The 25,499-nt window shown below is 47.9% G+C and overlaps 1 protein-coding gene across 1 annotated transcript in view; it reads right to left on the bottom strand.

Annotated features, from left to right (window-relative positions):
• SUPT6H (SPT6 homolog, histone chaperone and transcription elongation factor) overlaps window positions 1-25,499 on the bottom strand; it is a 1,106,805-nt gene that overhangs the window by 429,275 nt on the left and 652,031 nt on the right. Inside the window, exons 21-22 of the mRNA XM_085649126.1 lie at window positions 1,420-1,555; window positions 806-943 (exon numbers count right to left, since the gene is read on the bottom strand). Of these exons, the coding sequence (XP_085505252.1) occupies window positions 806-943; window positions 1,420-1,555 (274 nt within the window). The remainder of the gene's footprint in view (window positions 1-805; window positions 944-1,419; window positions 1,556-25,499) is intronic.

Genomic DNA, 25,499 nt, shown 5'->3' with positions numbered 1-25,499 from the left:
GGTCTACATAAAGTAATCAATGCCAATGCATTCAAGAAGCCTAATCATTCCTTTCACAAAACGTAGGACAGTAGTCTTCCATTCTAGGGATTCTACTTGAAACACTACCCTCGTACACTTTGCTTTGACCCACAACTGCTTTCCTCATCTTTCTAGTTATTTGATGCCAACCTCAGTGTGCAAATTCTACAGTGCTCAACAGATGCAATAGAAGTACTAAAAAACGCTCAAAATGTTAGAATTGTTTTAATTTTTTAGGGTGCTGTCTGCCCCTTACGTTTTAACACCACGTGTTCCAGTTATGTAGTAGTTTCAATGGAACCCATATGCTGCACTGCAGGATACACATAGCTTGGAGTTACAGACTAAATGGTCCTATCTTTACGACTATGATAAAAAAAAAAAACAGGGTTTTTCAATGTGATACAACCACTGGCACTCTATGTTACCTGTAAAAGCGGTAACATAGTGGGCCACTCCCATTTCAGACACATCCCACATATTTAAAAATCTCTCAGTGGTTGTCTTATTTAGGCAAAGCAGAGTGTACAGACAAGCTTGTCTTTCTAAATATACCAGCTGATGTGTACAGCACCATTGCTATTAACCGAAAAACCTCCAAGAAACTAAAATACATGCGTTCTCAGAAATGTGTGAAACCAGGTCTGCATCCTTGCTTTTTTCTGCGCTCACCATGGGCTGCTAATAATTGGTGTTGGTGCTAATTTGTGATGTTTTTAAAACAAGGTACAGAGAGACTGTCTGAAAGGAGTGCGGTTAGTATGTAATCAGTGCTTGGGGTTACCTGCAATGGATGAAGTTTCAAACACATGATATCTTCATCAGCACCGCAAACTGCAGAAAATTCAACCAAAGGGTCCTGAATACGCCGAGCGATGGAAACTGCCTGGCGTAATATTGGTGGGTAATCACGGAACTCCGTCTGTAATTAGGGATGTAAGTACAAAACCAAGTCAGATATCAAACAAGAACATACAAAATATCAGTACTTAAGAAAAGGAATTGCGGGCTAAACAATTTATCACACATGATATTCACTAAATATAGTTTAGAAAGCTGCTACCCGTTTTGCAATGGAACTAGCCAACCACGTCCATTTCACCTACTTTAAGTCAGCAACAAATTCTAGACCAATTAGAATACACTATGACTGTCTATCACTTCTTGAGGGTGCTCAACGAAGAGCAAAAGATGCAAACTAGCATGTGGATTGCTACCACATTTTATACAGAGTATTTTATAAATAATACTTTTGAACCTATAAAAATGAAAAGCACTGGATGGCTTTTCCTAACAAGAAATTGATAAAGGATTGTACGACACTGCATAAATCCCTGCAGGCTGGTAGAAAATAGCTTCAGATAACAGTGCTATTCTAAATGCAGAAAACGAACATACCTCTGATTTCTTACTGTTCATGTAAAGGTGAGCCAACTCATTGTCGACCAACTCCACCCCGATTGAGGAAATCTGCTGACCCTGATCCAACTCCTGCACAATTCGTTTTACATCCTCTATCATCATTAGGGCATCGCTGCAGGCAAGAAGTTGCAGAGAAAGAGAGATATTATCAGCGGACACAAACACTTACTTAGGTGACAACGGCTAGTGTACCTGCCCCCATCAAAACTATGGTAGCTTTACATCTTGGAAAGCTCTGTTGGGACAGAATGCAAAATTCCAATAACAATAAAAAGTAAAAGTACATGGAACGCTGTTAAGTGTCCACTCAGGTTAGAGCACAACATAATAACAAAGGATTAATGAAAGTAAAAGAATGCACTATAAGAGGCCACTGCAGAACGGCATAGTATTGTATTGGCATTTATATAGCGCTTACTACCCCTGACGAGGCGTCAGTGTTTTTTCGGCGAGTAGCAGGCTACTCCGGAACCCATAAAGAATTAGTGGTGAATTAGTATAGTCATAATCTGAAAGTAATTTGAGTGGTGGATACGTTAGTTAGTTATTTGGATTGAGTAGGATGGCAAAAGGGTAGAAGAGGTAAAAAGGGTTGCATTTGTATAGGGCTCATTACTCCTGATGAGGTGTTGAAGTGCTTTTTAGGAGAGTAGCACGCTACTCCGGAACCCATAAGGATTGGTGGTGAATTAGTATAGTGAAATATGAAATTAATTTGAGTGGTGGACATGTTAGTCTGTTATATGGATTGAAAAGGCTAGTGGAGGGATAGAAGGGAATTTTTTTTGTATTTTTCTTGGAGCTCATAGCAGTAGGAGGTGGTTTGGGATGAGTAAAAGGGAGGTGGAGGGGGAAGAATCAGAGAGAGGGTTTACAAAGGCTTGTTTTGGGGGATCGGAATAGTAAAAAGAGGTATGAGATAATGCAAGGAGGGGTAGAATAGGGAAGAGTGTCGAAAGGGTTATTTTAGGAATCATAGTAGTGGTTTGGGGTTTGGGATGAATGAGAGAATGGAGATAATGGCTATATTGATAGAGGTATAGGGTTGGTGAGTAGAGGATACTTATGCCAGCGAGAAAGGATTTATAAGGACTTGTGAAAAAAGCAAGTCAGTTTCTGTCAAAGCAAAACATTTCCTAAAAATGGAGGGTATAGAATACATCTTTGGTAGCCAGAAAGTGTGTTAGGGCAGATGCTGCAGACAGGAAAAGTCAAGTACTGTGGTATTCCTGAGTTGATGAAGACTGAAGCGTCCAGAACACATAGGTCTAGAGCACACAAGCAATTAAAAATAATATTTTTTTCTGATGGCAGAGCAACAGAGCTAGAGTGACACATATCTATGTGACTACTCCAGTAGTAACATAAGAAAGGCACAACTCAGTGGAGTATACACCAAGACCCTTGACAAAATACCAACACATCTGTGCAGGATTCAATAATTCTCAAAAGGGGATTGCCTGAATCATGTCGAAAGAACTTGGGCATATAACGGAAATGATGTTTCTTCAAAGATATATTATATCTTTATTACACCCAATTAGGCTTATCTCATTATTAGTGTTAAACGTTTTCTAAAGAACTTACAACTTAAAATAATTAAGAACTCTAATAACTTCTCTACAAAGTTCATAAAATACAACATGGAAATCAAAAAGGCATTTTATTCAAAATTCAAAGTTAAAATCATCAAGAACAGCTTATTCTCATTTATCCTTAAGATCGTTTTTAAAATTTTCAGTCCTTTAAATATACACCGAAACTTTATTGGGGGTTGTAAAGATTTAATAATCTAGCCCTAAAAGAACAGCTATTCCAGACATGCAGGATCATTGCCACCAGTGTTACGAAGAAACTGAAAACTAATCATTCACAAAGAGTCATTTGGTATAGAGTGGATGTCAACAATAAAAACAAAGCTGACAACTAAGATGCTTGTGTCTGGAAGTCACTCTAAAACAATACTTTAACAGCAGCTTTTGAGGCCACCTGCCTTTCTTTTCAGTCGATGAACCCATTAAGAATACTAGATCCTAAATCCCCCATCATATTTCAAAGCAATAGAAGTGGAAGTGAACAACCTCCTATGGTACAGAAAACCGGCCCGTATAGCCATGACTAAATTGATCAAAGGATGGTATGATGGAGGCATTGCCCTTCTAGACATACAAACAAATTACTGGGCCTCACAGCTGATCGTGCTCAATCAATGGCTTAATACCCCTCAAACAGAACCAGCGTTTAGGATGGATAGGCATGTCCTGCGAGAGGGAGGAATTATGAGAGCACTGTACAACAAAACCCGGAGGACATACCTACTGGGACCTATCGCGCACACACAGTCCAATTATGGTACATAGTGCTTAAAAAATTGGGCTGGGATAACACTAACACAGTTAACCCCGATCTGGGAAACCCAAAGACTGCGTAGATTAGGCAGCAGCAAAGGTTTTAAACAGTGCGACTTAATAGGGATGTCAAATGTGGGAGATCTTTGGATTAAGGGAGAGGTCACTACATTCGCTCAACTCCAGGATCAAAACGAGATGGCGCCCACAGAAATATTCAGCTATTCCCAGATTAGGCACGCACTCATGGCGATCATCCCACCGGGCATTGTCCTCCCAGAGGCCTCTCCACTGGAGGATAGGCTCCTGACAGACTACATGGATAAAAAAGCCATATCCCTAAGTCACCGTAAAATCATCAACAATCAACTGGATCCTACTACGGATGTCCACACCAAATGGCAGACCGATGTGGGAGACCTAGATGAGACGGACTGGCAGGAGGCACTGGCATCTCCACGAGAAGTGGTGATATCCTCTAAGCTGCGTTTGGTACATCTTAAAGTGTTACATAGAATATACTATACAAGGGTAACCCTACATAAGACGGGGCGAATTGGCAATCAACTCTGCTTGATAAACTGTGGGGCAGTAGGTACATTTTATCACACGATATGGGAATGCCCAGAGATAACGGTGTACTGGGAAGCAATTATGCGCAAAATAGCACAAGTCAGCGGGGCTCCCGTACCACCGGAGCCCAAGCGATCTCTTTTGAATATTTGGGAAGTGACAGATGTCAATCATACGGCCCAAAACTGGGCGACATTGGGTATGATGATAGCCAAGCACAACATTGCCAAAACTGAGGCACTCACAATGCTCCGTCATATCGGGAGTGGTGTAATGATATGGATGGGGCTATGGTGGTGGTAAAGGCAGCATATGTACATAGAGGATGCCCCAAGAAGTGGGAGCGGGTATGGGGTAAATGGAATACTTTCCGGGGTAATATCTGTGAGTTACCACTTGGCGAACCTGCACTAGACAGTAGTTGAAATAGGCTGTACCAGTGTTAAATATTGAACCAAAAGTACTGTGCACCAATCGTATGAACATCTGAGGAGGCAACTGTGTGAAGAAACGTAAACTGTACAAGTACTGATTTATATATGTGATACTGATCTATGTTATGTACCCAATAAAAAGAATATATATATAAAAAAAAAAAGAATACTAGATCCAGAGTAGATGCATTTCAGGCTGCTTGTGGTTTCTTGAAGGCCTCACAACCACCAAAATTGATATCACCTGCATTTTCCAAATGTTGATGTCCAGAGTCAGTACACTGTTACCGGTCCTTACAACAGTGGAAAAAGATGATATTCATTACAGTGAACTATCTTTGGTCAGCTTCATAACCATATTGTGAATAGAAAAAACAGTGCCTCTGCAGCATCACCTGCTCCACAATTTTGGTTGGGCTTTCACTGTTTGGGGTACCAATACAAGTCTCCCCATCCATCTTTAGTTTAATTCTAAAAAGCCTGCAGTGTGCTGGAAAAAATAAGTGGTAGTTGTTCCTGGATTTATGAATGTTTTTATTTTTTCAGTTTTATATAGCGCGAACCAGACCCGTGAGGGTATCAGAGCGCTTTACAGGATTGAGGGGGGAGTAAGACGTAGGGACGGGAGGGATCACACTGGGAGAGAAAGGGATACAGGGGGAGATTCAATTTCAAGTTCAAGCTACCTGAGGGAGAAAAATTAAAGTATGCAGAGTAACAATACAAAACAAAGTTTCCAATCCACGAGGTGCATCCTAGCTGCAGTTGACGCTACAAATGGGATAAAAAGTTTGAGCAGGCAGTTATAGGGCACACGCGGCAAGTCTGAAAGTAAGGGGTTCACTAGATGAGGTATTTTCCCATTAAGAAAGTTTTGGTCTCCCTCTTAAAGTGTGCCAAGGACGGGAGTTTTCTAACGGCGGGTGGGATAGAGTTCCAGATTCTTGGAGCGGCTCCAGAGAAGGCTCGATTGTAGGTTTTTTTCTTCCAGAATTTTGCTGGCTGCAACAGCAGGTTTTTGGCAGATCGGGAATTTCTGGCCTGTCCGGATATCACGAGTTTTTGTGCAAGAAATGTCGGTGAGTTCGCGTATAGAGCTTTGTGAGTTATGCAGGCCAGTTTAAATTGTATTCTGGCCTCCAGGGGCAGCCAGTTCAGAGCTTTGAGGTGGGGAGAGATGTGGTCAAATTTTTTTGAGCCCGTTATGAGTCTGGCAGCGGAGTTGAGGCAGGCTTTCAGTGGGGCCAGAGAGTTCTTGGGTAGCCCTGCGAGAGTAGAGCATCCATATTCAAGCCTGGAGATGACAAGGGCCTGGGTAGCCATTTTAAGGTCGGACCTCTCGAGGAAGGGTTTTAGGTTTCTTAGGTAGCTCAGGTGGAATCTAGCCGTTTTGGCCATCGCGTTTATATGGCTGTGCATATTCAAGCTGCCGTCAAGGGTTATTCCCAGGGATTTTGCAGAGTCAACAATGGTAGGCGGGCAGTTTAGTGCCGTGATTGTCTTGATCCATTCCTGGATGTCTGGGTTAGGTTTGGGTGGGGAGATCAGAAGGAATTCGGTTTTGTTGGCGTTGAGTTTAAGTTGGTTGGCAGTGAGCCAATGAACTGTTAGCTTCAGTGCCATGTTTAGGGAGAGAATGTCCTGGGGGGAAGAGATTTTAATGTAGACCTGTGTATCGTCGGCGTACATAAGGTATGAGATGTTGGCGGCACGCAGAACCTCGGTGAGAGGTTCGAGATAAAGGTTGAAGAGGGTAGGGGATAGGGTTGATCCTTGGGGGGACTCCCACGGAAACTGGAGATGGGGCGGATAGATCGCCATTGATAAGGACTCTTTGTGATCGGTTTTGGAGGAAGGATCTAAACCATTCAAGGACGGTGCCCTCCAGCCCCATCCTGGATTTGAGGCGTTCAAGAAGAATTTCGTGGTTCACCGTATCAAAGGCGGAAGAGAGGTCTAGAAGGATTAGGAGACAGGTTTTGCCTAGATCTAGGGCTTGGAGAGCGTCATCAACAATGTGGAGGAGGGTGGTTTCTGTGCTGTGTCCCGGTCTGAAGCCTGATTGAAAGTCATCGAGCAGGTGAAAGTTGTTGATGTGATGGCTTAGCTGCTGTTGCACACATTTTTCCAGTACTTTGGCAAGGTGTGGGATGTTGGAAATGGGTCTATAGTTCTCGGCGGAGGCAGGGTCCAGCGTAGGTTTTTTTGGGATGGGGACAACTTGACCCGCCTTGAGCGAGTCAGGAATTGAGCCCTGTAGGAGGGAGGCGTTGATTGAGGTCCAGGAAGGGATGATGGCCTTCGAGGCGGCAGCTAGGCAGTTAGAGGGGAGAGGATCGTTAAAATGATTGTTCGGTTTAAGGGAGGCAAGAATTTTAGAGACAGATTGAACGTCATATAGATTAAAATTGGACCAGTGTGCTAGGTTTTTGGGTGAGGTTTGGGTGGACAACACAGAAGAAGAAGGTGGAGCTGGATGATTTTGATTTTGGTGGAGGGTTGCAGATTTAAGCTCATTTCTTAGGGCCGAGATTTTTTCACAGAAGAAGGAAGAGAATTCCTCACTTGATATTAAGGGTTTCGGTATTTCTTTGGCAGTTTTCACTAGTTTGTTGGATTGGTGTTTGACCAGGTTGAACAGCTTGCGGGGCCTATTTTTCGCATTTTCCAGTTCAGTTCTGAAGAATTCTTTTTTTGTGATGAGTATTTTCTTGTTGTAGGCATTTCTGGCCTGGCGAAGGAGATTTAGATGTGCCGCAGATGGGTGTTTTTTCCAGATTCGTTCAGACTGTCGCAGGGATCTCCTCTCCTTGTTGAGGGATCCACTGAACCAGGGGTTTCTGTCTTTGATCTGTGTTCTTTTTAGTTTTAGCGGTGCCAGGTCATCGAGAATGTCGGATATGGAGGAGGAGTAGTGGTCCGCCAGGTTTGAGACCGTTGTGCACTGGGGAGGGGGGGGGGGGGGGTCAGATTCACAACGGGCTGCCAGTTTCTCGTGGTCAAGGTTCTTGGTGTCTCTGACCCATCGTTTGGGAATCGCAGGTTGGGGGGCCCATGGTTTGCGAGTGTTGGGCAGGAGGAAGGTGATGGCGTGGTGGTCAGACCAATCACAAGGATCAATGGAGATAAGTTTGACCGCTGATTTCTTAGCAATGATCCAGTCGAGGGTGGCACCTTTCGCGTGAGTGGGGAGGGTGCAAGCTTGGGTAAGGGCTAGATCGGCTAAGAGGTCTCTGATCGCATTGACCTGAGGATTTTTAGGGTCGTTCCAATGCAAGTTAAAGTCACCAAGAAAAATGTCATTAGAGCTTGGGGACACCTTAGTAGTGAGTATTTCCATGAGGAGGTCCGTAAAGCAGTCATTTTTGCCAGGGGGGTGGTAAAAAATTTGCAATTTGCACAGCTGCGAGGTGTTGTTGGAGATGGCGAGTGCGAGGTATTCACAAGAGTCCGTGGGGTCCACCGGCAGTTCTGTCACAAGGAGGCTGGAGCGATAGATACAGGCAATGCCGCCCCCCTTTTTCTTTGAGTGTCTGTCCAACCTTACAATGCTATAGTTGGGTGGGACCAAGAGGTCAAGGTAGGGTGATGAGGAATCCTTGAGCCATGATTCAGTCAGGATTGCAAGATCCGATTTGTGTTTCATGATGAGGTCGGCGACATCGGATGCATGCTTTACAGCTGATCGGCAGTTTATTAGGAGGCCGGCTAGGGATGGGTAGGAGTGGGTGTCGACCGTAGCGGCAGAGGTGGGAACTATGGCTAGGTTGCTATTTACCACCCCTCGGACGCGGCGGGTAGCAACTCTGTTAGGGTTGGTTACAACCGTGCAGATAGGGTGTTCACCCTCTGGGTCTGATGGGCATGAGGCTATGAAGGCAGAGTCGTAGCTACGTAGGAGGTCAGCTACTTCTTCCTCCGTGAGTTCTGAGGGATTGATCATGCCCGGGGAGGGTTTATAGGTGTAGAGGAGAGCAAGAATTTCCTCTTCAGAGAGGAGGCAGGGTTGCTTGCGAGGGCGTAGGTGTCTTTGGGATAGAGGTAGAGGGTGAAGGAGGGGCTTCGTGACGGGGATGTGAGTTTCAGTCTGAGAGAGCCATAGTTTGGAGAAGGTGAGTTCAGTGATGTGAAGGAGGTGCTTTAGGTCCAGAATCGATTTGTGGATGCTCAGTGTTAATTCCGAGGATCTGCGGTGGAGAATATCAATATCATAAAGAGGTGAGTTCTGGAAGGCCTGCGGCCTGTTGCCGGGGCGCAGTTTTGATGGTATGTTCAGGTGACCTAGCGGTGAGATCAGGCGGGTTGAGGACTGGTGGTAGGTGAGCTATAGGGAGACACTGAACCGTTCTGACGGTATGCTCCGGTAGACTCGAGGCGGGTTTAGGTGGGCTGAGGGCTGGAAGCTGGTGTGCTATTGTGATAGAGTGAGGGGGGTTAGGATGGTCCGTGTCCCTATGTGAAGAGGGGTCTTGTGGGCAAGGGGCCAGGCGGGTGGGAGCGATTTCGCCAGAGCGAGAAAGCAGCCTGGCGGAGGGGTTAAATCTACCAGGGTTCTGAGCCGAATGAGGTGTTTCCAGCTCGGTATTGCAATACCTAGCAGGGGTTACAGGGGGCCGGTGGCCGGAGGTTAAGGGTTTGGGGACGCTTCTGGTGAATGCTGGAGGTGAGATGGAGTGGCTGGGTAGCCGAGAAGGGGAGATCCTAGGGGGAGCTTCGGTGCTCGATGGCGAGGGGTTTCCTGGGAGGTCAGGATGTGGAGGTAATGGGGCATAGTGGATGGCAGGCATGGGTGACAGGGAGGCAGGGCCGGGACCCCCCAAGGTAGGGCCACTGGCAGGGCCAGGTACCCCCAAGTCAGGAGTGGATGGTAAGATGCAGGGTATACTAGGCGGAGTGGGTGCAGGGAGGAGTGGCTGGAGTGGTGACTGAGCTGGGTTGTGAATATGTATTTTAAGGAGGGAGAAGAGGTCTGCAAATTTGATGAGATTTTTGGGAGGCCCTTGAATCAGGATGGTGCCGCTTTTGTATAAGGAGATGGTAAGGTCTGCACGCAGATTTGCAGAAGGAGTGATTGTGAGTTTTTTTCCGTGTGGGATGACCCTGGTTTCTTGTACTTTGAGGAGGCTTGTGAAGGCATTACACCAGAGGGACGTTTTTCTAGAATGAAAGATGAGGTCGTTGATGAGTGCCCTGGTTAGCGCAGAGACGATGGTCAGATATCAGCGTTTCGGGATGATTTTTTAGAATAGAGTGCTTAAGGGTTTTGGAGGCAGATTTGGAGAGCTTGGGAGGATAGGTAATAGTGTAGTAATTGTCACCCGTGGAAGTCAGGTGGGGCTCTGCCATGCTGAGGAAAGTGATGAGGCAACAACCCAAACGGTCGGTTTGCGTGGTGGGATAGATCAGTAGCTTTGCCCTACCATCCGGGTTAACTTAGGGAATGTGCTATCATGCCGAGAAGCCCCATCTTAAAGGAGCAGCGAAAGAACAAATGCGCGAGCTGTTAATCATATGCCCATGCCTGAGTTAGAGCTATGCCCATATCAAGATGGCTGCTGCAGAAGACCTATTTCTGTAAGTGTGGGGGGCTTCAGGTACAGTCCCCTTTCTATTGTTGTCACAACTTAGGTCAGTCCTATTTCACTTACTATGAATAGGGTGAGGACAGGATCTATCATGCAATGCAAGAGCATTCAAAATGGACGGGCCAGTAAACAAAAAGGGACAAGATGGCCCTCCAAATCAGGCTCAATCTCAAAAGTGCACACAGCTTAAGCTCTCTCGGGTGCCCAAGCCAGAGCATAACAAAGTCAGCCCCCAAATGATCACCGTGTGTTGCTCACCGTCAGTTAGGTCTGGGCAGTCAAAGGCTACATTACAGGCAAGCGCGCTGGGACCCGAGTCAGCGGATCTCGCACAAGACGTCCTGCGGTGCGCTCCCGGTTCCTTTAGTCAATTAGGGACAGGGCGGCCTGCCGATTTCCGTAGACCTCAGAGCACGATCGTCCGCACTTTGGGGAAAACCCACAGCCGAGCCGCGCACCATCCGGCTCCTCGCTAGGGCGCCGTGAGGAAATCAGCGCCGTGAGGAAATCGGCATCGGAGGCGGGCTCAACACCGGCCCGGGTCTCAGGTGGACAGGGGCTGGGTTCCGCCAGACATCGCGGGTTGACTTGGCAGTCAGGATTAGTCGCGGCCCCAGAGCGCCATGGCCAGCGTGAAAAGGCAGCCTTCTGCAGTCGGGGACTCGGTCAGTGCCTAAGACTGTTTCGGCAAACAAATTTCTACAATACTAATTAAAACATGTTGCAGGAAAATAAAATATGAAATAAAAATGAATAATTTCCTCTTCAAATATATATTCTATAAGGTAATCCACTGCCATCAGTTATGGCAAAGAAGCAACTCCACAATACAAGAAAAGGGTGTTTAATGAAGTGAAATTAGTAACCAACTGGTGCCATTTTTGACTGGTTTCATGTAATGACATAAGAGCATTAACCACTCAGATTATTTTTTGGTTTATTAAACTGTGTGATAAATGTTGGAGCCCTAGGTTTCTAATTACTTTTTTCATACATCATGGCCTTATATGTGAAAGTAATTCAGAATTTGAATTCACAATTCCTAATATCTGTTAATGGCAGTGTTGCATCATCTCTAAAGCTGTAATCCTCAATTTACAAACAATATACTAAAATATAACTATTTGTTTAGGTATTATTTATTTCACCGCCTCCCTTTATTTACCTTATGCCTTTACTTATTTATTTATTTTGTTATCATTTTTCGATCGTTTTTATCATTTTTCGATCGTTTTTTCCCTTCTTTTTCTTAAACAATTTAATAAAATTGATTTGGAACTTTTTTTAACCTGCTCCTGCTACATCCCGGCACCTCTTGTGGCCAGCAACCTCACAAACCCCGGAGGACCTGGCTACCTTTTGGCTCTAAGCACCTGGGACTCCCAGGAGCAGAGGCTCTGCTCTAAATCAGCTCTAATCCCTGGCATCAGCCCGGAACCACAAACCCTGCACACTCTGCACCCGCCAAGCCTGGCCTGTGCTGGAGTGAACAAAGACTCCGAGGACGTCCCCCGGCGACTGTGACCCAGAATCCGGCACCCAAGGACTCACCTCGACGCTCCTGACGACACCTGCAGCCTCAGAACCAGGTACTCCCCCAACCGCGATCAACAGATGGTAAGATTTCCCGACACCAAAAGGCACCCCGGCCTCCTGTGCCCAAATCTTCGTCCCGAGCTTGCAGCCTTTGTTCAGCCAGGAGCTTTCTTATTGAAATCCATTGAGCGCCCAAAGGCTCAAAAGCACCCTGCAGCCAGCCGCCCGAGTGGCCCTGGCAGTGTAACCTCTACACCCATCTACTTCCCCATTTGCCCTGAGCAAGTGAGCAGGAGCCCAGCTCCCACAGCCGCGTGGCCTGCTAGTCAGCAGCCACCAACCAAGGGCCCCCTGCCTCCCATAGGATAACATTGGGCCTAACTCACTCTGCACCCGGCTGTCCCTGTGCCGCTGAGGGTGTAACAACTGTACCTACCTGACCCTGGGAGACCCCCGAGTCTGTACCCAGAACCTTAACTCTGCCAGTCGAGTACTTACCCAAAAGCCGATAACCCAATTTTCCTCCATAGGGTAACATTGACTGGTTTCTTCGGAAATTTCTTCTAAGTGTGGAGTTTCTAAAACTTAAAATATTCACCAAAACTCAATCGAGTAACGAAAACGAAAATACTCACCTGCTATTAGGAGAGATCCCAGTGCTGGATCTTGGTGCCCAGCACTGACCCTGAAAAATATTCACAACCGAACTTACCAGTAACCCAATTTTCTTCCATAGGAAATCATTGACTGTTTTTCTGTGAAATTTCTTCTGTCGATTTTTGCAAACTTCAAATATTCTTTAAAAATCGTACTGTGAAAACGTAATTACTAACCTTTTTTAGATAGAGGTCCCAGTACTGAGTCTAGGAGACCGGTACTGTATTACAAAAGTAACGAGAACACATTATACCTGCAACTTGAATTTTCTCCCATCGGGAATCAATGACTGTTTTCTATGAAATTTCTTCAAAGTGTCAACTTTTAAAATAGCAAAACATTGCCTAAAAATAACAACAGAAACTAAGTAGACTTTTATCACTTGTTTCTAAGAACTGTCCCAGGACTGAATCTAGGATCCAGTCCTGGAGTTACAAAAGTAATCCTGAAAGTAATCTAATACAAATAACTTAAAACTTCCATTGAGCTCAATGCGTTATTGTGTTTGAAATTGTATTGCCTATTGCAACAACCTGTAACCAGTATTTACAAAAGTCAATTGCATATTGCAAAAGTATTTACCTAAAGCATCTCATTCTGAGAAAGTATATTTTAATACCTATTGTTGGTTCTAAAATAAAACAGACATTTATTTTGATATAAACCATTGGTTTAGAGTTTAGTTATTGAGTGTGTGAGAGCATTTGCTGACTGAGTGTGTGTACAACAAAATCAATCAATCAATCAGGGTACTTGTAAAGCGCGCTACTTACCCGTGAGGGTCTCAAGGCGCTGAGGGGTGGGGGAGAGGGGGGGGGGAATGCCGCTACTGCTCGAAGAGCCAGGTCTTGAGGAGTCTTCTGAAGGCGAGTAGGTCTTGGGTCTGTCTTAGATGGGTTGGGAGGGTGTTCCAGGTTTTGGCTGCGAGGTCAGAGAACGATCTGGCGCCGGCGGTTGTACGTTGGATGCGGGGGACATCTGCGAGGGCGAGGTTGGCGGAGCGGAGCTGGCGGGTGGGGGTGTAGAAGCTGAGTCTGCTGTTCAGGTAGGCTGGTCCGGCGATGTGGAGTGCTTTGTGTGCGTGGGTGAGGAGCTTTAAGGTGATCCTCTTGTCGATGGGAAGCCAGTGCAGGTCTCTCAGGACGGGGGTGATGTGGCTGCGGCGGGGGGCGATGACTATCAGTCGGGCGGAGGAGTTCTGGATGCGTTGTAGCCGCCGTTGGTGTTTGGCTGGGATTCCTGCATAGAGTGTGTTGCCGTAGTCCAGTCTGCTGCTGACGAGGGCCTGTGTCACTGTTCTTGTTTCGGTCAGGATCCATTTGTAGATCCGGCGGAGCATGCATAGGGTGTTGTAGCAGGAGGAGGAGACGGCGTTGACTTGCTTGGACATGGAGAGGGAGGAGTCGAGGATGAATCCTAGGTTGCGTGCATGGTCGGTTGGTGTCGGTGCTGTCCCCAGAGCGGTCGGCCACCAGGAGTCGTCCCAGGCTGAGGGGGTGGGTCCGAGGATGAGGACCTCCGTCTTGTCCGAGTTCAGTTTCAGACGGTTGCTCCTCATCCAGTCGGCGATGGCCTTCATGCCCTAGTGAATGTTGGTTTTGGCGGTGTGAGGGTCCTTGGTGAGGGAGAGGATGAGCTGGGTGTCGTCGGCGTAGGAGACGATGTTGAGGTTGTGGTGGTGGGCCACTTGTACGAGGGGAGCCATGTAGATGTTGAACAGCGTCGGGCTGAGGGATGAGCCCTGGGGGACGCCGTAGATGTCGGTGGCTTCTGACTGGAAAGGTGGGAGGCGGACGCTCTGGGTTCTGCCGGAGAGGAAGGACGAGGTCCAGTCAAGGACCTTCTCTTGGATTCCGGCTTCTTGGAGGCGTGTCTTTAGGGTACGGTGGCAGACTGTGTTGAATGCGGCTGACAGGTCCAGGAGGATGAGGGCTGATGTTTCACCGTTGTCCAGTTGCCGTCTGATGTCGTCTGTGGTGGCGATGAGGGCTGTCTCGGTGCTGTGGTTACGTCTGAATCCGGATTGGGACGGGTCCAGGATGTTGTTGTCTTCGAGGTGGCGGGTCAGTTGAATGTTGACGATTTTCTCGATGACCTTTGCCGGGAACGGGAGCAGGGAGATGGGTCTGAAGTTCTTGCGGTCCTTGGGGGCCGCCTTGGGCTTTTTGAGGAGGGCGTTGATTTCGGCGTGCTTCCAGCTTTCCGGAAATGTCGCTTTTTCGCAGGAGATGTTGATGACCTTCCGTAGCTGGGGTGCGATGGCCGCGTCTGCTTTGTTGAATACGTGGTGTGGGCATGGGTCTGACAGAGATCCTGAGTGGATGGAGTTCATGATCTTGCGTGTCTCGTCGTCGTTGGCGTTGGCCCAGGAGGTCAGGCGGTTGGCGCTGTTGGTGATCGCGGGGCGGGTGGAGTCATGCGTCGTTGGTGCGGTCGTGGAGCTGAAGCTGTCGTGGATGTCAGCGATCTTGCGGTGGAAGAAGGTGGCCAGTGAGTCGCACAGTTCTTGTGAAGGCGGGATGTCGTTGGCGCTGGCGTCTGGATTGGAGAGTTCTTTCACAATGCGGAAGAGCTCTCTGCTGTCGTGTGCGTTGTTATCCAGGCGGTCTTTGAAGAAGGATCTCTTGGCAAGTCTGATGATGTGGTGATGTCTGCGGGTGGCGTCCTTGTGGGCTACGTGGTTTTCTGGCGTTCGTTTGTGGAGCCATTTCTTCTCCAGCTTACGGCAGGCGCGTTTGGAGGTCAGGAGCTAGTCAGTGAACCAGGTGGCTCTCCTGCTGGCGTGGCTGTTGGATGGTCTCTTGAGTGGGGCGAGGGTGTTGGCGCAGTCGTCAATCCACTGTCTGAGGTTGCGGCGTCAGGGCAGGTGGGGTTGATAGGTGGGTTCTGGGCGAGGGCGGTGGTCAGCTGGTCTTCGGTGACTTTGTTCCAGCAGCGGCGCGGCAGCTGTTGGGTGCGGTTGGTTTTTTTGAAGGTGAAGTGGATGCAGCGGTGGTCGGTTCAGTGGGGTTCGGAGGTGTGCTCGAAGGCGACGTGGGTGCTTGTGGAGAAGACGGCGTCCAGCGTGTGGCCTGCGGCGTGGGTGGGTGCGGTGACGAGTTGTCTGAGGCCGAGGTTGGCGAGGTTTTCGTTCAGAGTAACGGAGTTGGCGTCATTGTTGGTCTCGAGGTGGAAATTCAGGTCCCTGAGGAGGATGTAGTCCGTGGAGGCGAGTGCGTGGGTGCTGGCGAGGTCGGCGATGGAGTCGCTGAACTGAGCCCGGGGTCCGGGGGGTCTGTAGATGAGCGTTCCTCTGAGGGTGGTGTTTGGGTCGGTGTGGATCCGGAAGTGCAGGTGTTCGGCGGTGTTGAGGGTGGTGTCTGCGTGGGTGGTGACCTTGAGGGTGGACTTGTTGACAATGGCTATTCCTCCTCCGATTCCATTGGCGCGGTCCCTGCGGGTGATCTTGTAGCCGTCCGGGAAGGCTATGGCGATGTCCGGTGCCGAGGAGTCGTTCCACCAGGTCTCGGTGAGGAAGGCCACGTCTGGGTCGGAGGTGTCGAGCAGGTCCCAGAGCTCGACGGCGTGTTTGCATGCGGAGCGGGTGTTGAGTAGAATGCAGCGGAGGTGGTTGGGTCCAGTTCTTGGAGGTTTGGTGGGTCTGTCGCAGGTGAAGCTGCAGGTGCGGAAGGAGAAGGGTCAGTGGGTCCGTTTCGGGGCGGCCTGGAAGCAGTTGTTGTGTCGGCCGGCGTTGAGTGCGTGGAGGGAGTCGGCGTCGTATCTGAGTCTGGCGTCGTGGCGAGCGTGGGGTCCAGGGGTTCTGGCGCTGGGCGTGGTCCGGGCGCGGACGGGCTTGCCTTTGGCGCCCGCTGTGCGGCCTCCATTGGAGGGGCTGAGGGAGGGGCAGCTGGGAGGCAGGAGCGGGGTGGCGAATGGGATGCTCGGGGGGCGGGCCGCAGGGGAGCAGCGGCAGGAAACCAAGCAACGAGGGGAGGGGGGCGGGAACCAAGGCAGCAGGGAAAGGGGAATGGGAAAAAAAATAGGCGGGAATCGGCGATCGGGAGCGGGAATCAGAAATCTGGCAGCGAGCGAACCAGAGCGGCACTCAGAGGGGCAGCGCAGTGGCTGGGGAGCGACCTAGCAGGGCAAGGTACGCTCTCCTCACCGCTGCACGGCCTCCATAAGAGGGGCTGAGGAAGGGAGGGGCAGCTGGGAGGCGGGAGCGGGGTAGCGAATGGGATGCTCGGGACGCGGGCCGCAGGTGAGCAGCGGCAGGAAACCAGGCAACGAGGGGAGGGGGGCAGAAAAAAACGGGCGGGAATCAGAAATCTGGCAGCGGGCGAACCAGAGCGGCACTCAGGGGGGCAGCACAGTGGCTGGGGAGCGACCTAGCAAGGCAAATGCTTTACACTGTCCTCTGATACTGCCTTACTGTTCGACCAAGCTACCACTTTAGAGAGTAAGGTTATATCTAACTTTAACCTCTGCCAAACCTCTGGGACTGCGGACTCTGTACACACTGTACCTATTGGGGAACAGTAAATACAGAGCCACTTTCTCACAGGCAGCATGTGTAGCATACGCTTAGCATTACAAGTCTATATATGCTGAACTATCCATCTATCAATACCCGTCTTGGAAATCAGATTTACTAAGTGAGGTTGATCAAAATTGACATTTAATTTTTTTTATAATGGACTTAGTATGTCAATCTACAACATTAGTGCCCTCTTGACATCTAGAGCGTCTCGTGTCCATTCTACCAAACAGTCTGGAAGATGGGCAACTCAATTGTTTGGTTTATGAGAAAAGGGAAAACCATCTTGGGTAGGTGCTTTGGGTTTGTTCTCAAAACCGACCTATCTCCATGAACTTGAATGAATGGTTCCTCAACACTTAAAGGCTTGCAACAGACTTATTCTGCTAAGAGATGTGATAGCAATGCAAAAGGCTGCCTTCAAGGACAAGACTAGCATGTCACAAGAGAGCAGCAGTTCGAAAAGAGATCCCATTAGTCTTGTGAAAACTACACTGAATTTCCAAGTTGGTTCTGGAGGCCTCCTTGGAGGAATCACCCTTTTAAGGCCCTTCATGAAGGCCTGGATGACAGGTATCTTAGAAATAAACAAATGTTGCCTGTTCTATATGAAGGCTGCCACTGCGATCAAGTGTAGGTTGATGGAAGTGTAAGTCAAAACCTGCTTTCAGTAAAGGCAGTAAAAAAATGAACAATAATGTGAACGGAGATTTTGACAGGATCCATTTATTTAGCAATGTAACAAAGAAGAAATCTTTTCCACACAGAAGGGCCGCATGGTAGGTTTACATGCCTTACACAGTATTTGCATACACTCCTCCAGGAGTTTCAGGTTACCAAATTCAAAGACCTTGGGGTCCAGTTTGCTAGATTCAAGTGCCTGAAGTCTGGATATCTAAAGTGACCCTGATGCTCAGTCGGGAGACATGGGCTCAAAAGTAATTTTACAAGCAGATGCACATATATCTTCAGAAGCATGGATTACTAAGGTTGCATCACCCAAGTTCTTTCTAGCAGAATGAAGGTCACTGACACTTACCTCATATTCTTCACAATGTATGGTGTAGGAGAGTAGGGTCTGCTTTCTATGTTCACCCCCACTTTTTGCTTTTGCTTTACTGGTTTTCGACTTAGATGTGGCTGTGGGCCTGGTAATCAGACTCACAGCCCTGCTGTTCTCTCTCTAAATTGATACTATGTACTTTAGGTGCATAACCCATTTGGATAGGATCACCTTATTGGCCCCTGTACAGTGTACCCTAGGTACCCAGGGAATAGGTGTACCCTAGGCCTACCAGGGGCTGCAGCATGTATTATGCCACGCCTGGCCTTCCATTATGACACAACTGGCTGATCACTCAGCTGGGGCAAGGTCGTGTAATCACCCCTTGCTTAGGTGTAGTATTCCTATACCTAACTCACATATAGACACATGTGTACCTATCAGCCACTCCTATGGCAGGCCTTAACAATCCTGGAGGCAGAGTGCTTGGTAACATGTGAGATGGTGCTCTAGCATGAGCTGAGCCTGTCTGCAGCTTTCGGAACCATGTCCTTACAGCTGTTCTATGATATAGCCTACCATATACTCTTAAAGTACCTTATAATCTTAAACAGTTATGGTAACTATGGTTTGGCTTTATCGAAACATGTCGTGTAAGGTGTCTAACACTTTGGAATAATACCCCCATCCCATTTCTGGACATGAGGATATTATTCCCCCTTCTAGAGGGAAAGACATGTTGAAATCATACTTTACTGTTAGCCTCTGACCAAAGCCTCAGCATCACAAAATGGATGCTGCTGCCACGACACAAGTCTGACCTCCTGCTGCTGGGAGTGATCCCAGCCAGGGAGGCCTGGACAATAGGTTTCCTGCTTGGGGAGGTGCTAGCACCTCCCCAGACAGCCTTTAGTGTATTGGGGCAGGGTGGGCTGAAAGGAATGAGACATGCCTGGGGCACACAAGGTGTTCCTTGCATAGTCCAGTTCAAACCGGCGCTGGGGCACTCCAGCCCCAGCTCTGGCGCGAAACTGGACAAAGGGAAGTGGGTGTAACCACCCCCTCCCAGGTCCCACCCATAAGGCGTGACCTAGCAGGTATCCCAGCCCCCCAGATTAGTATAAGAGTGGAAGTTGGGCCTCAAGACTTTAGATTATCCTGAACCTGCAACTTGAACAGAAACTCTGGACCTTCGACATTCGACGAAAGAAGAAGACTGAAGAATCTCCCTTGTGGCCAAGGAGTGGCTACCCTGTGCAAACAGGCACCATCAAGAGACTACCCTTTGCTTTGCTAAAGTTCTACGAGGGACCGACTGCAGAGCCCGACCAGAGCCTTGACTTCCAGACTTCTCCGACCCTGATACCACATCCACAGCCGAGCTGAGATCCGTGGAGGCGACGAGAGACGTGGGACCGGCTACCTGGGAAAAGTGGCTAGTATCTTCAAGCGCAGCTTCTGAGGCACCCTCGAAGTTGTGCACCGGGGATTGAGAAGCCCCAACCCCAAGCACCATCTGCACCGAAGATCAGCCCCCCACACTCCACGAGTCCTGCGTGGGGCCCTTCTGCATTTTCCTGCTTGCCGCGTCTGTCCGGTTGCTTGCCCGCTGGCTAGTGACCTTTGTGACGACACATCCTGAAATCTTCACCGCTGGTTTGGCTCCTCCAGATTGGCTCCTGCTTCTTTGAAAAAGAGAAGCACCCCAGACCTTCCTGGTCTGCACCAGAAGCAAGTCCTCCGTTCTTTGTGGGTTCCGCTTGCCAAGGCTTGGTGAGTCCTAGTCCAACTTCGACGCCGCCGACAGCAAGAGCCTTCGTGGGACAGCTCGCCTCCTGGTCCTGGTCGTCATAGACGTTCCCTGGTCCTCGTGGCTGCAGCGACAAGCTTCACCTTCACCTGCAATCTTCACGACATCGCCTGGTTCCTTCCTGGTTCCACGTGGTCACTGGCTAGTGACCTTGACTCTGTCCCTTCTGCTTGCAGGTCTCCTCTCTTCTTGATCCCAGCCTTGGGATCCACCGGACACTCTTCACTGACTGCCTGTCAGCAACTTTCCTTCAGGCATCCATAGAAGTCCACGACGAAACCCGACGCAAGTTCACACCTATGCACCCGCAGCCTGTGGGCTAGGTAACTTGGGTACTTTGGTGCTCACAAGGGTAGTGACTATCCTAGGGTCTAGTTTCCGAGTCTCGACTCTCTAGCTGCTTCAGAAGTGTCCTTAAACTGTTAATTTCTAACTGCTAGTAATTCTATCGACTTTTACGCATTACGGGTGAGTGTTTCCACTCTGCACCTGAATCCCGTGGGCCTCCCACTTCCTAACTGTTGCTAGTGTAGTGTAGCCCCAGCGATTCCCTAGGCCTAGGCCTATCCTATTTCCGTGACAGTGGTCCTTATACCACTTACTTAGTATATGGTTTGCGTGGCCCCTAGGGCCTAACTGTATTACTTACCTGTGTGACTTAATGTATGCTTAAATAAGACTGTGTTGTACTTACCTCTAATCTCATAAAGAGTGCTGAGGGTTTGACTAGAATAAATACACTTTATTTTATATATATATCTGTTGTGGTGTCCTTTCATTTGGTATTCAAGGGATTATATATGGTATCACAGCTGGCTTCACATGCCATTCAGAGTTTAGCCTAAGACTGCTCTTGTCCATGCTACCACTAGGATAGCTGGTCTATAAGGGTGACTTTACAACCAATCACCATAAGGGTATTTGGACTGATATAAGGTGTACACTAGAACTAGTGACATACATCAGGCCAACTTCTCACATATGGTATCAGAAAAAGTGGAGGAAAAGCATAAGCAAATATACCGGACCAGTTCATCCATACTGTACTGCCCATGAACAGTGGGTGGGGGCACTTAAAGGCAAATCTACTTTGGGAGTGCTTGTTGATGGTTCCTGCTTAGCAGGTCTGCAACGTCACTGTCTACCCATGGCAGATGCACTGCCAGGATTTGACTATGGTTCCAAGTGAACCAATGTCAGATTTGCTGGGCTAGTGCTGACAGCTGAGTGAGTGACAACCTGCCTGCTTTTGGATGGAGTATAACTGCATTCATGTATATGTGATCAGAATTGTTTCGCCTGATGAGTCTTTAAAAGACTTAGAGTGCCAGACTAATTGTCATGGGATCTAGATAGACTGTTATCTGGTATGGTGACCCCTAGGTACCCTACAGTCACGAGTTAAGATGTGCTCTCATAGCCATTACCACAGATGCCTCACTCATGGGTATCTGCGGACATGGGTCGAGAAAGGCCTGCGAAGCAACAAATTGTTATTGATCCACTATAGGACGGTGTGCGGTCATCATCCCCAACAATTGTATTATGGTCCTTAATGTGAGAGGACGGCCTCTCTGTAAAAGAGGCACCAGCTTCAGTTATGCCATCACCCTCTCTTGGTAGGCATAGACTTTCCCCGTGACAGTATTTCGAATAGACCCTAGATGCAGCAGACCCTGTTGTGGCTGCAAGTAGACCTTTTTAGAATTTATGACGTGTGTAACAAAGACATTGCTGCCTGAGTGTATGCACGGCACTGTCCCTTTAGTCCCCCATACAGAGCAGTGGGACATATTGTAGGGGTGGGGGTCAAGTAAAATTGCTCCAATAGGATGCACTGGCTCAGCAGCTAAGATCTTGTATAGGCTGTAGAGTTCCTCCCTTATTTGGGTTCCGGTTGTACAGGGAATAGTCTCCTTGACAAAGTTGGACAGTGGGCACAGCAGCTCAGAGACTCATTTGTTAAGGAGAGCCTGTTCACCTTCCTGTAGCAGTCGCAGATGTTCACGACTGAGTACCTGGTGGCCAGGTGGCATGTTTGGTGGCAATTTGTGGAACTGTAAGAAATACTCCAACTGAATCACTGAGAGCACCCATTTGTTGGAGGTTATTTCCTCCTATTCAAGAAGGAAGAACATCACCCTCCAATCAGTAACAGTTGTGTGACTGGAGGGTCAGAGGATTTCAAACAACAGCCATGTCACTCCTTATAGGCAGACTTGCTGATCACTGGGTCCTGGTCTACCCTTAGCCCGTCTGTTGTCACGTTATCCTCCCCTGCCAAAGGACTTGGGTCCCTGTGTGTCCTGAAACGTAGGCTGCTGGTGATACCCTTGCTTCCGAGTAGCAGTAGATGACTTAGAGACACCTTTCGCCTGCCGTTTTCTGAAGGCAGACTTAGGTGTTGAAGTCTGCACTTGTGTCTATGGCAGTCTTGCTGTCCTTTTTAATCATTTGCAGGATTAAGTAGACCTGAGGACCAAACAAATGCTCAATTATTAGATGGGATATTTTTCAAATCTGGCTGCAGTTCTGGTAAAATAAAAAAGACTGAGACAGGCCTTAACAGGATGTTGATATTAATTTAGCTCAAGGGGATATCAGCAAAGCTCAAACCAAGCCTGATTTTGCATTCAATATTACCTTTTCTTTCATAAACAGCTCTTGCCCACAAATACGGTAGGCTTCAGGGAGACATTTAATTTGCGCCTCCATCTCCTCCCAGTGACGGTGATCATTCCTTGAGAGCAGTCCAATCAAATTGTCAATTCTCCACTCTGTGGCTGCCCCGATCACCACCTACTTTTGACTACATAAATCTTGCTCTTGTCTGGAGGAGGAGCATTCCCAGTCTCCTGACCTGAGGCCCTCTTGCTTGCAGTGTGCCCAACCGGTGAATAAGGCAATACGTGGCCTCTAACCAAGTTATCTAGAACCACAGTATACTTCTTCCCAACCTGGGGAGTAACAACCCTAATCTCCATGGTGCATTAAAGTTGTCTTTACTAATCTTAAACATGCTTCAGAGTATGGTGAGATACTGTACAGATCTTTCGGTACTAGAGTGTCTCAAATAAATAACTTGTCCTCCTCTACCACATGGAGTTTCACTTGTAATTCTGCGTTGCTCTCTTTAGGACTGCATGGTAGGCTGTGATATCTATTGAACAGGCTTTAATAGGGAGAGGGTACAAGTCAGAAGATACTGGGGGCAAACCCAATAATCACCACCTAGCTGGGCGTGACATGTTCGTAATAGTGTTCTTGGGAATCATATGGACGACCTTGGTGAAAGTCAGTGTGGTCTGAGTGAGGCGATGGCTGTAGTGACAGAAGAGGTGGTGTGCAAGGATTAGAGGTATAGGTAGGAGGCTGTTGTGGTGGTAAGCAGTTGAACTTAACCCTCTTGGTAATAGGAAAAGTTTGAAGCTCCTCGGGCATGTGATCCTCTAAGGGGACCTTACTTTTCTCTGAGATTTGAGGGGCATGAGGTTGGTTCTGAGAAGGGCGGTCTGACCTAGATTTTCCCTAGAAGGAAGGATGAATATTTTCCTTTGCCTTACATTATACACCCGAGGAATTCTAGTGTGTCCAAAACCTCGCTCTGTGACTGGGAGCAGATCTCTGGGTGGATTTCAGCATTGGCTTTGAAATAGATTTCAGCTATGAGAATGGTTTCTCAGGTCCTCGGGAGTTGAAGAGGCGTGGATAGATGGCACTGCTTGGCAGCCCTTTCTAGAAGTTTGCAATGGGTCATAGAGGTATCTCAGGGTAGAGCAGTGTCAAAGCCTGAATCTGTATCAAAGGGTTGATGTTTCCTTGGTTTGATCTCATGGCTTGATGCTAGACACCCTCAGATGCAGTGCTCGAACCCAGAGGGCTTGAACTTTGAGCATTTGAAACTGAATGGAGGCCCAGGGGTGCTCTTTGTCTTGGGATAGGTGTTTTTGTGTAGTGAGGAGCTGTGAGAAAGTGGCTCTGTATATACTGTTCCTTCCTAGGTACAGGGTGTACAGAGTCCACAGACCCCAAGGGTTTAACAGAGGTTAAAGTTAGATATAACCTTACTCTCCAAAGTGGTAGCCTGGTCGAGCAGTAAGGCAGTATCAGAGGACGTGTAAAGCATTTGTTGTACACACTCAGTCAGCAAATAGTTCCACACACTCAATAACTGAACTCTAGGCCAATGGTTTGTATAAAAAAAATATATGCTTGTTTTATTTTAGAACCAACACTTGGAATTAAAATATACTTTCTCGACAGGAGAGGTTTCATAAAAAAACTTTTGTATATGCAATAGACTTTTTAGTAAACAGTTACAAATAGTTGCAGTAGACAACTCTATTTCTAAACATAATACATTGAGCTCAATGATAAATTCAAATTATATGCAACAGATTACTTTTTAGATTACTTTTGCAATTCCAGGCTTAGATCCTAGATCCAGTCCTGGGTCAGTTCTCAGAATCAGCTGTTAAATGTCGACTTTGGTACTGTAATGATTTTTAACTAATATTTAGCTATTTCAAAAGTGAGCAAACAATCAATGATTCCCTATGGAAGGAAATGTAGGTTACAGGTATAGTAGGTTATCGTTACTTTTGTAATCCAGTACTGGGTGTCTAGACTCAGTACTGGGGCATTTATCTAAAACAGGTAAGTAATTACGTTTTCAGATGTTATACGATTTTTGAGGAATATTTAGAAATTGCAGAAATCAACACTTAGAAGACATTTCACAGAAAAGCAGTCAATGATTTCCTATGGAAGAAAAATGAGTTAAAGGTAAGTATAGTTGTGGGTACTTTTCAGAGTCAGTGCTGGGCACCAAGATCCAGCACTGGGAGCTCACCTAAGAGCAGGTGAGTAAATTAGTTTTTGGTACTCGGCTGATTTTTGGTGAATATTTTGAGTTTTGAAAAGTTCACACTTAGAAGAATTTCCAAGAAAAAGCCAGTCAATGTTACCCTATGAGGAAAATGGAGTTAGCGGTTGAAGGGTAAGTACTCGACTGGCAGAGTTAAAGTTCTGGGCATAGACTCAGGGGTCCCCCAGTGTCAGGTAGGTACAGTCAGTTCACCCTCAGCGGTTTCAGGACGGCCGGGTGCAGAGAGAGTTAGGCCCAATGTTATCCTATGAGGGATAGGGGGGCCTGGGTTGGGGGCTGCTGTCGGGCAAGCCACGCAGCTGTGGGAGCTGGGCTCCTGGTCACTTACTCAGGGCAAGTGGGGAAGTAGGTTAGAGTAGAGCTTTCACTGCCAGGGCCACTCGGGCGGCTGGGTGCAGGGTGCTTTTGAGCCGTCGGGCGCTCAATTGATTTCTATGGGAAATCTCCGGTTTGGAAAAAGACTGCAGGCTCGGGGACGAGGACTCTTCAGGTGCCACCACCACTTCGAGGGGTAAGTTGGGTAGTTGGAGGATAGGTAGGTACCCCGGGATTGGGCACAGAGGGCCGTGGGGCGCCGGGTACAGGGGTGCCTTTTGATGTCGGAAATCTTACCCTCTTGTTGATCGCGGTTGGGGTGGCACTCTGTTCTGAGGCTGCAAGCTTCTTCAGGATAGTCGAGGGGGGTCCTTGGGTGCCGGACTCGGGG

Source organism: Triturus cristatus, chromosome 3_2 (genome assembly GCF_964204655.1).
Source record: "Triturus cristatus chromosome 3_2, aTriCri1.1, whole genome shotgun sequence".
In the NCBI taxonomy this organism is placed as follows: Eukaryota; Metazoa; Chordata; class Amphibia; order Caudata; family Salamandridae; genus Triturus; species Triturus cristatus.
Note: the sequence above shows the minus strand (reverse complement) of the source record. Positions and strands in the feature narration are given on the sequence as shown.